Raw genomic sequence first — 12,000 nt, 5'->3', positions numbered from 1 at the left:
GGGTCATGTTCTAGGGAGGAATTATGATCGGTACAAAAATCCTATAATTTTCATCCAACCAACTTTAATATCTCGCAGGTATGTTGATTTGGTACTACATAATATAACCTGTAGTTAGGCTCCGGAGAGGTGCAATGAAAGAAAATTAAATTTATCTTTAATTCGCTTAAAATAATAACAAACATCAGATGATTCCATATAAGTTTGGTTGAGTGTATATTGACTCCTATATCTACTTTTATATCGTATTTGTTAGATAATGTTATAGGATGCTGTTGTATAGCTAAAAACGGTTTAAATCAGCAAACTGTCCATCAATTTTCAAATTGCCAATGAAATGTCCTTGCGTCTATAAAATATCTTGCACAAATATCCGTGAACAATGCTCTTAGCCAACCATCCGAGAAAAAAGAACAATAACGAAACAATACTTAAAATCCATAACAAAACAGCGACGATGTTAGGCGACCGCCGATAGTTTCCGGCATTTGCGAAACCGAGAGTGTTTTGCTGCCCCCCTCCGGCACCCATTCACTTCCATCGTTAGCACTGCCGCATCTGATGTTCGTCCAGTTACTCTGTTTTCGTACTGTAAAGAACCGCTCTGTGGCCGTGTTGTGTAAAATAGTGTAGAAGTCGTACCGAGAGTGATAAAATTAAGTGTAAGGGTGTGAAATAAAACCAGGACTCGGATTAGCATGTGCCAGGCATGAGTTTTGTTATCACAACGAAGGAAATGGAATACCAACTGCCCGCCCCCCCGATCAGTACTACGACTCCAGCGCCCCTGGGCCACCAAGTACCGGTCGGGGTGATGCAGGGTACTTTGACGCACGTCCAAACGACCCAGCAGGACGAATCGCACAGGTGGACGCAGTACCAGCAGCTGTGGAGACAGCACGTTTACATGAACGGTACAGTGGTGCAGTTTTTTTACGGTGGCGGAATTTCTATTTACTTCCTGAAATGAAATTATGTTGAAAGTGAAAGTTTCGCTATTGGTTTCCTCGTTACCTACGGCTAATCAAGTAGTTACAGCCTGCTATACTAATCCTGCACTATTACGCTTATATTTTGTGTTTTATCTTTTCTTCAGGAAAAAAAGAGACGATTTTATAATCTCTTGTTATTTCCGTTAACCTAATTTCCGTAAAAGTATAGTACGGTTATGTAGTGAAGAGACTGTATGTCTATGGACTACGTACTGGAGTCTACGACTGTATGGAGTACGTATGGAATACGTACAAGGGGATATTTTAGAAATCTCATTGAAAGGATTTACTCAGCGACTGAGTAATGTATTTTTTTGGTGAATAGTTCTTCTTCCGCTATTCCGCTGTTTCTTAATTTTTTTTATTTGACCCATTATTTAAATTCACTCATATTTTTAAAGTCTGCTTTTCATATTAGCATCTGTTTGACCCCCATTGTTTTTCACGTGATTTCCTTTTGCTTTACTGTCTATATTTGCCCATTTTCTTCATAATAATGTTATACGATATGGTAAAAAGCTTTGGGCTACCCCTAAGTATGACTAGTATGAATGTTTTTTCTCTATAGAAAGTATTCAGGTATTATTTATTGATTAGGTGATTCCCTCAATTGTATGGTGCAAAAGAGCTTTTACAATAATTTAAGGCCAGTATCTAAATGAACGTGAAATACGGCGATACCATGTAATTTTTTGTGTCATCACCGAATTGCATGAAAATTTGGATTTAGGTTCCCCTTACCCTTCACTTCACTTTTGGATTTGTGCCGGTAGTAGATTTTACTTGGGGGGTGATAGTCACGACTTCTCGGGAGTGAAAATGATACGTTCAAAATAAGTCCAGAAATGGATAAACTGACTAATTATAAGCAACTTTTGTTCTATAGAGTTTTTTCACTAAGTCAATACTTTTCTAGTTATTCGCGAGTGGAAATGTTCTTTTTTCAACAAAAAACACGGTTTTAGACGGTTTTTCGCAAATAACTCATTAAGTATGTTATCGGAAAAATTGTTCTTAGCAAAAATGTAGTTTATAAAAAAAAACAAAAAGTGTATGTATGAAGTTTGTAAACCCAGTAGAAGCAGAGTTGTGGCTCATGAAAAGTGGGTTTCTTATTCAGCAAATTCCAAATCGAAAAACTTTAGAATTAACATAGCTTTATTTTTGTTTTTATAAAAGTTTATAGCATAATGTAAAATGAGGCTACTTTGTGACACTTTTTTAGGTTTTGTCATGATATAGTAATAGTACATACATTTTCGATATATTATAATTTAAAAAATACCACCTGAAAGCTCAATCTTTCCTCTATGTTCATGAAAACTATAATGCGCTATATTACTACACGTAAGTTTTTCTGCGATATTGATATGGAATTCTAACCGGGGCACAAAGAAACACCCGTACATTTTGTACAGACAACATTTTAATATTAAATGGAGGCAACATATTGTGTTAAAATATCAATTTACTTTAGAATTATCTTCTAAAAATTTTTCAGCTGTGGCATGATGAGCGAAGTTGCACTAAGAATTTTGCTTATTGTCCCCTAGATAACGCACAAGGTCTACTATTGAAATAAAACATTTTAATTATTCCAACATTTCTAATGGTCCAAGAGCTGTGAGACATTTTTGAGTAGGTATTTTAGGCAACCTGAAAAATTTTCAGGTGACTCTTCCATGATAGCCTAATACAAAAATGCCGGTCTGGCTGGAGGGTAGCGGTTATTTTCCCCAAAAATCCCCCCCAAAGTTAAAAAAAGGGTAAAAATTGTTATTACAAAAAATATCATTGACGTGACTTTAAAGTAAATTTAAATATTCAAATATAAAGAAAATAAACAGGCCAGGCGATTTGAGGGCGATTTTAACTCTGCAAGATACTTGCATGGGCGCCCCAGGATTATTTTCAGGGGATGCATCTGAACTTCAGAAGATTTCATCTGAATCTGTACATGCTATTAACGAGTATAAAATTTTCAACTATACATGCAAAGCTATGCACATTCCTTCCGGACAAGGAAGTACAATTATTATTTTGACAGGGTATTTTTTAATATTAAAAATAAATATTCTAAAAAGACAGGTTTTTTTTTGGTGAAATTTTCCAACTGCCATGTGATCGAACAAATTACGCGTGCATATAAATGAAAAGCGCTATAGGTAAGCAGCAGTGTGAGAAAGAGCGTATACCGGTAGCTGTTTGCGTTCTCTGTTGTACCTGAGCGAGTCCGTTCGCTCTAGAAAAATCACGTGACCTGGCGATCCCATGTTGTTGTGCCTCGAAACGTTACGAGTAATTATTATATATTATAGTTTTTTAAGTAACTTTTTCTTAATTAAAGGAAAATAATACGTACTATACAATAGATTTTGCAAATATGATAGAAAAAGACAGATTTATTATTATAAATATATAGGTAGAAAAGTATAAAAGTATAAACTAAATTAATTCTGTGTCCGAATCCTGTACTTCTTCAAACTCCTCATCTGAGCTTAAATATTCACTGTCTACTTCTTCGTCAGACTCCCCTCGAGACTCCTCTTCTACAAAAATTAATTAGCGATAATTTAATTGAATTAAACAAACTGGAACATGAAGTAAAAACCACTTCTATGTAAAAGGTATATTTACTAAAAATTTTTAGAATCCCAATAGTTTCAATAAAATGAGTTCATCAGAACGTTTTCAAACCTATCGGTCCATTATCAGTGAATTTGAATACTTGCAAAATAGCCCCAGAACCAAACAATGGTTGTGATTATAAATAAATCTACATTATGTTAAAATAAATTTAAAATGGCTAAACGCCGATGTTCAGGGATTAAACCTCTGGGAACATGGTGAAACTCTACCCGAGGACCCAATCAACCATCTTCGGTCAACGATGACTACTAAGTAAGACATAATGTAGATTTATTTATAATCACAACCATTGTTTGGTTCTGGGGCTATTTTGCAAGTATTCAAATTCACTGATAATGGACCGATAGGTTTGAAAACGTTCTGATGAACTCATTTTATTGAATCCATTGGGATTCTAAAAATTTTTAGTAAATATACCTTTTACATAGAAGTGGTTTTTACTTCATGTTCCAGTTTGTTTAACTATAAGGTATACAGCCAACCCAGGGAACTACCCCTTTTTAGTTTAATTGAATTACTACGTATTCTTTGTCCTTTTATACGGAGTCGAAGCCTGGACAATCACGGGCGCATCTGAAGAAAGACTTGCCATTGTTGAGATGTGCTGTTATTGAATAATGTAAAAAATATCATGAACACAACACGTAACAAACACGGAAACATTAAGAAAGATGAAAAAGGCAAAAGAAATACTCAACACTATAAAGGAAAGAAAAATGAGCCAAAATAAATATTCATTCTCTTCTTCTTCGTCAGACTCCCCTCGAGACTCAGATTCCTCTTCTACCTGATCTGTAAATAGTTGTAAATATGTATTTAGAATTAATTAAAAACTAATGTATAACTAATACTTAATACTTTTCCTTATATTATAAATTACATCACGTTTTTTATTTCTTAGTATATGACCAAAGTAGCTCATTTTTCTTTCCTTCATAGTGTTGAGTATTTTTTTGACTTTTTATCTTTATTAATATTTCCGTGTTTGTTACGTGTTGCGTCCATATTTTTTACATTATTCGATAACACCACATCTCAACAATGGCAAGTCTATCTTCAGATGCGCCCGTGATTCTCCAGGCTTCGACTCCGTATAAAAGGACAGAAAATACGTAGCAACTCAACAATTATACCTGTTCGTCCCAAGAAAATAGCCGCAACTATTTTCTCCACTCGAACGCACACTGTCCACGCTGCGCTCAAAGCCACCTCCTGACCGCCGACGAGGGACGCAGGTTCGCCTGTCGTTGTACAATGGTTTCTAGGGAGACTGGTCGAGAGCAAAGCACGGACAGTACACGTAAATGTCTATGGAACCAACAACAATCCATCAAACTTTCTTCTCTGTTGACTTCTTAGCCTTCTGGACACCACCGTCCGGCATAACCCAGGATCCAAGAACACCAGGACACGGCGCTTGCCCCAGTGTGTTTTTCGGACTGTTTGCTTTTGCTGCCAACACTACACATTCACTACAAACCCTGAAGAGGACAAAATCCTAAACGGGGAAGCACATTGAACGCATTTCTTCTAAGCATTTTCTAGACAAGCAAATCAAACAATGTGATGATGTAGCAACTCAATTAATTAATCACTAATTAATTTTTAATTAACTCTAAATACATATTACAACTATTTACAGATCATGTAGAAGAGGAATCTGAGTCTCAAGAGGAGTCTGACGAAGAAGAAGACAGTGAATATTTAAGCTCAGATGAGGAGTTTGAAGAAGAAGTACAAGATTCGGACACAGAATCAATTTAGTTTATACTTTTATACTTTTCTACTATAACTTTATAATAATAAATCTGTCTTTTTCTATCATATTTGCAAAATCTATTGTATAGTACGTATTATTTTCCTTTAATTAAGAAAAAGTTACTTAAAAAACTATAATATATAATAATTACTCTAACGTTTCGAGGCACAACAACATAGGATCGCCAGGTCACGTGATTTTTCTCGAGCGAACGGACTCGCTCAGGTACAACAGAGGACGCAAACAGCTATCGGTATACGCTCTTTCTCACACTCCTGTTTACCTATAACGCTTTTCATTTATATGCACGCGTAATTTGTTCGATCACATGGCAGTTGGAAAATTTCACCAAAAGAAACCTGTCTTTTTAGAATATTTATTTTTAATATTAAAAAATACCCTGTCAAAATAATAATTGTACTTCCCTGTCCTGAAGGAATGTACATAGCTTTGAATGTATAGTTGTATATTTTATACTCGTTAATAGTATGTACAGATTCAGATGAAATCTTCTGAAGTTCAGATGCATCCCCTGAAAATAATCCTGGGGCGCCCATGCAAGTATCTTGCAGAGTTAAAGTCGCCCTCAAATCGCCTGGCCTGTTTATTTTCTTTATATTTGAATATTTAAATTTACTTTAAAGTCACGTCAATGATATTTTGTGTAATAACAATTTTTACCCTTTTTGTAACTTTGGGGGGGAGTTTTGGGGAAAATAACCGCTACCCTCCAGCCAGACCGGCATTTTTGTATTAGACTATCATGGAAGAGTTACCTGAAAAATTTTCAGGTTGCCTAAAATACCTACTCAAAAATGTCTCACAGCTCTTATACTATAATGGCTCTGTCAAGTTAATAAATTTAACTTTAGAGTCCACTGTCACAAAGTAACCACATGTGTCACAAAGTAGCCTCACTTTACGGTAAGCAAGTTACGATATAAAAAAATATTAAGTAGTGATACGAAAAATCTCGACGATTAAAAAAATGTAGGTTTTGCTTTTCTGAATATTTTGGATTTTTTTATTTTTCTGTAGGTCAAAATGGGTTAAGATTTGGCTGTTCCAAGTTTGCACATACTCGTGAATAGTGACCCGTTCAAGCTCTTTTCACTACAACCTTGTCAAATCAAATCAAAGTGCAAATACGCACTTCTAAGCGGTGAAACTTACAGATCATATATAAACAATAACAATACATACATAAATATACGGGGTTTAAAACGACCTATGCCGCATCCTCACACCTAACCGCCATCTATTCCTATCCTGGACGTCCTCTTCCTCCAACTCTCGACGTTCCATGGCCTTTCTTACATTTTCATTTCAGGATATCCTTGGCGTTCCTCTTACCTGGAGGTTTCTACTTTAATAATTTTTTTGGCCAACGCTGCTCATCCATCCGAAGCACGTGACCAAACCACTTCAAGCTCTTCTGCTCTATTTTGTACACTGCAGTGTCTTGGGCGTAAATTCGTATTCGGATTTCCTCGTTATGCACTCTCTCCTGTCTCTAAACTCCAGCACTTCGGCGCAAGTATTCCATTTCTACTGCGTTGATTCGTCTTCTGGACTCTGTTGTTAACGTCCATACCTCACTCCCATACGTCAGAACTGACTCCACGAAGGTCTTTTCTATTCACATATAAACAATACATAAGTAAATTGTAAAGCGGTAACGATTAATTTTATTTGGAATGCTAATCAGGGGGTGATTTTCACGATTTTTTTGCCAAAAAGAAGGTAATACCGTAAACGTAAATAAAGGTAAACGTTGAAATATTCGATTTGCAGTTTGATGAATAAGAACCTACTTTTCATGAGCTACAACTTTGCTTCTGCTGAGTCTACAGACTTCATACCTACAACATTTTTTTCGTATTTTATACGTTACCTTACTTTTCTACTACAAATTTTTTCGATAAAATACTCACTTTTTGAGTTATTTGTGAAAATCCGTTTAAATACGTGTTTTTTTTTGGTGAAAAATGAAAATATTAACTCATAACTCAACAAAAGTTCAAAGCTCAGAATTAGTCAGTTTATCCATTTCCGGACTTATTTTGAACGAATGTTTCTTCACTCCCGAGATGTTTTTACCTCCCAAGTAAAAACAACCGACGGCATAATTAAAAAAGTAGAGGGTAAGAGGAGCATAAATGACACCGAAAATTACACCGTATTGCCGTATTTGACGTTCATCTACTCACCTATAATTGTATTGTAAAAAGCTTTTACAATAATCTATTCTAATAATTTTTTTTAATAATAGGACAAAATACTTATGATATAACGGTTTTGGCATCATTGCATTCGAGTTTTATTCACTGCAAGAATTATACCTTTTTTACGTTATTCCATGTTTTTACGTTCTTAAACAACTATTAGACCGATCAAATAAAATTAATACAATATGTACATGTAAATAAAAATGTAATTTCGTACAGGTTGGAATAATTTTTTTTATCAAAGTTTAGGTCAAAACAAAATATATTTTCAAGAAAGTATATGATTCATATGAGGGGATCATGGTTTAAATAATTAAAAATGGGTAATTTTTGCACAAAATTTACTTTTTTAATTTTTGTGGTAATTCGGGTTTAGATTAAGGTTTTTACAATTTTTTGCCGCAAAGCTGAAGAGACAATACTTTAAATAAGACTTACTAAATTAAATTTGACAATTAATTTATTTAAATAATTGTAAATCAAAATTGAAAAACAAGTTTCCAAAAAAATATTATTTGCAATATAAATAAACAATATAAAACATTTTGTTTTGCAGAATAAGTTGCGCTATGGTACCAGTATAAACTGAAAAAAAAATGGGTTGATAAATATTGAGTAGTGTCTGAGATATTTAATTTGTTTATAAAAAATTACCATTACCACCCCTTCAAAATAGCGTTTGAAAATTGGTGTAATTTGTTTAAAACTTGTTTTTTTAATAACATCGCCGGTGTTAAAAATTTTGAAAATATTTTTCGATATTCGTGTTTCTGGTAGTTTTTGACATAGCCACAAAAGAAAAATAATTTTCTAGAATCATTTTTTTGCCGAGACAGCTTTTCCGAGATAGAACTTTAAAAATTCATAATTTGTTTATTTATCGATATCAACATTTAAAAGTGAGTACATCTATTAACCCATTATTACTTAACAATGCCATTTACACACATAATAAAAATTGCAGAATATTTTGAAAAATGATGATTTTCATAGCACCTTAAATGAAAACTTTTTGTCTGAAAATTGGCGGAGGAGTAGTTTGCAATATCTCCGTTAGTAATGGGCCAATTTCAATGTTTTTTTTTTTTAATTTGCGGCAGCATTTAAAAATCATAACATGTGACCCTTTTGCAATAAATATTCATTCGTTGGTTATCAACAATTTTGTTTTCAAAAATGTTTTTGCTCTAGTTTTGTGATAAATAAAAGTTGGCGCCAAAGATAACCACAAAACAGTATTAAAACAAATTTTTATTTTAAAAATTTAACAAAAGAGTAAAATTTTGTTAAAGAAACTTTTTTCTTTGTACATATCATTGCCAAAATCTCGCAAAGATAATGTGAATACAAAACAAAATATTTAAAAAATGGAGGACAACCTCTATATAAATATATGTATATAAGTGAATAAAAATTAACAAATATATATATTCAATTTTTAGTGTACTACCTGTTAAAAAGATTATAAAATTAAATCTAAAATACGTATATAGATATTTTAATATTCTACAAAGAAAAAAGTCTTTAACAAATTTTTAATGCCTATTCAGTATTATTTTGTTATTTTTTTTATAAAATATTTTTTGTCAATTTTTATTTAACTCATCTACAGAAAAAAAATGTTAAAAAAAATTGTCAAATTAACGAATATTTATTGCAAAAAGTGTCATTAGATGTTTTTAGATTATTTATATATGCTACCCTAAACTAAAAAAAAACATTGAAATTGGTCCATCATTAACGAAGATAGTGTAAAGTACTACTGCACCACTCTTCATGCAAAAAGTTTTCATTTAAGCTCGCTACTAAAATCATTATTTTTTAAAATACTGTAAAATTTTAACTCTATGTATTAATTACATTGTTAAGTAGTAGTGTTGATAGATATATACTCACGCACTTTAAAATGTTAATATTGATAAATAAACAAATTATGAATTTTTAAACTTGGAAAAGCTATCTCGGCAAAAGATGGTTCTAGAAATTTTTTTTCTTTTGTGGTTATGTCAAAAATTACCAGGAACACGAATGTCGAAAAATAATTTAAAAATGTTTAATCCCGGCAATGTTATTAAAAAAACAAACTTTTAAACAAATTATGTACATCAATTTTCAAACGCCATTTTGAAGGGGCGTTTAATTGAAATTTTGATTTGTTCAATACATTTATCGAAAATATACATAAATGAAAAAAAATGAGACCTTAAAAACTTGTATACTCTATCGGCAACAACCGCGTTTTTGCAATTGAAAAAATGGTAATTTTTTATAAACAAATTAAATATTTGATAAACTACTCAATATTTATCAACCACTTTTTTTACCTTTGTACTGGTACCATAGCACAATTTTTTCTATAAAACATAACGTTTTACAGTGTTTATGTATAATGCAAATAATATTTTTTTGGAAATTTGTTTTTCAATTTTGATTTACAATTATTTAAATAAATTAAGGGTCAAATTTACTTTAGTAAGTCTTATATAAAAGATTGTTTCTTCAGCTTTGCAGAAAAAAAATTGAAAAAGCCTTAACAAAAACATGAATTCCCGCAGAAGTTAAAAAAGTAAATTTTGTAAAAAATAAATCCATTTTTAATTATTTAAACAATGATCCCCTCATATTAATCATATACTTTCTTGAAAATATCTTTTGTTTTCACCTAAACTTTGACAACGAATTTATTCCAACCTGTAGGAATTACATTTTGATTTTATTTTATTTTATTGGGCTATATGTCCAGTCAGCATTTCGGTAACCGTTTTCGTTTATTAAGGTTTATCAAATTGTCCGAAAATTTTTTTATGAGTATCTATTCTTGATTATTTTCTTAGTCTGGATTTGCTGTTGGGTGGGTCTAAATTTCTATTGATGATTCCTTATTAGCCACTTGTGAACCTCGTTATATGTATATGTAACATCTTTAATAATGCCATAATATAACGGTTTTGGACCTACCAACCTTTTTCTCAGGGCTTCTACATAGGTACTGGAATATTAAGAATAAAAACCAATTTTTTTTATTCGCTATTATTTATTAATTAATAATTATTTATTTACATTACCGAGATCATAGGGGAAAAAGAATTAGCGATATCATATATTTTATAGTTTATTGTCAATAGTAAACATAAAAACTTTAATACATAGTTATTTATGATATACCTAAGTACACGTTTAAGGCACGCATGTGAAAGTTTTGCAGAATGAGAGAAGCGAATTCTGCAATTCACATGAGTGCCTTAAAAATGTACTTTTTAGCACGTATATCATACAATATTTTTTCTACAAACGTCTTATATATCAACAATTATAATTTATTCATTCTCAATTACAGGACAATATCTACAAAAATTTTTACTTGAACTTGACTGACATTCCATTTTTATATTTTTTTTGACATTACATCAAAACTGCCTATACTGTCATTACGTAAATCATAACAACTATAGAATAACGTCTTACTGTTATTGTTGTATATTCTAACAAATTTTAATAGTTTTTTTCTACAAACGTGTTAAAAATGCAATAATACAGTTTAAATTAAATTTAAAAAAACCTTTTAAACCACCTTTTTCAAATTGCGCAAGTTGTACTATTAATATTAATGTTAATAAATGAAATATAAATATTTAGACGTTTCACAATTTGACAATTCACTTTTAACTGCAGTGCCCTAAAAATTTTAAAGCACTAGTGCCTTGAAATAGCATTTTTAACGCTCCTATGGAGTGCTAAAAATTGCATTTTAAACACGGTTGTAGAATAATTATTTTTTACATTGACCTACCCTTATAATATCAATACCAGATTTGTTTAGCAAAATGCATAGTTAGGCACTGAAAATCGAAAAGATATACTTACCTAGACTTTAAACAATTATTGCTGGGTCTATAATTTTCTTCATTCGTTCTTTTTTGTTTTTTTTTATGACATTTGTTTGTAATGTTTAATAATTTCTGTGCTACTGAGCTCATCCATTTTTTGACATCGTTTCTGTATCCTATTTTAATGTTTATTAACTGTTATATCAAGTTTGTTATTAGAATTGGTTCTCGTTATGGACTATCTCTCACTTACCTTGACCTTTGGGATTTATCTATTTTTGCTTTCCTCAGTCTCATCTTTAATACATGATTTTCCGGTTTTTTCACATTTTATTATTGTACAGGGTATTTCACGTAGGTGACACGCTAGACTCATCTCTGAAATAATCGGATTGAAAATCCGATAATTAGTACTTTGTATAATTGTAACAGATCTACTCGTACTACATGTTTAAAATATGTACAGTTCGCTATCCACTTTCCTGTTTTTCGCTTATTTTTTAATGGAATACCCTACATATTAATATATTTTGCATAACATATAT

General features: G+C 31.8%; 1 protein-coding gene across 3 annotated transcripts in view; it reads left to right on the top strand.

The window, feature by feature from the left end:
* Window positions 1-569: 569 nt before the first annotated feature.
* LOC126889522 (thyrotroph embryonic factor-like) overlaps window positions 570-12,000 on the top strand; it is a 234,937-nt gene continuing 223,506 nt past the window's right edge. For 2 of the 3 annotated variants that reach the window (XM_050657864.1, XM_050657863.1), the window contains exon 1: window positions 570-914. In XM_050657864.1, the coding sequence (XP_050513821.1) occupies window positions 710-914 (205 nt within the window). In that variant the 5' untranslated portion in view covers window positions 570-709. The remainder of the gene's footprint in view (window positions 915-12,000) is intronic. The other variant, XM_050657865.1, reaches the window with a different exon arrangement.

The sequence above is a fragment of the Diabrotica virgifera genome, chromosome 8 (genome assembly GCF_917563875.1).
Source record: "Diabrotica virgifera virgifera chromosome 8, PGI_DIABVI_V3a".
Classification (NCBI taxonomy): Eukaryota; Metazoa; Arthropoda; class Insecta; order Coleoptera; family Chrysomelidae; genus Diabrotica; species Diabrotica virgifera.
The sequence above is the reverse complement of the archived record's forward strand: the minus strand, read 5'-3'. Positions and strand labels throughout refer to the sequence as shown.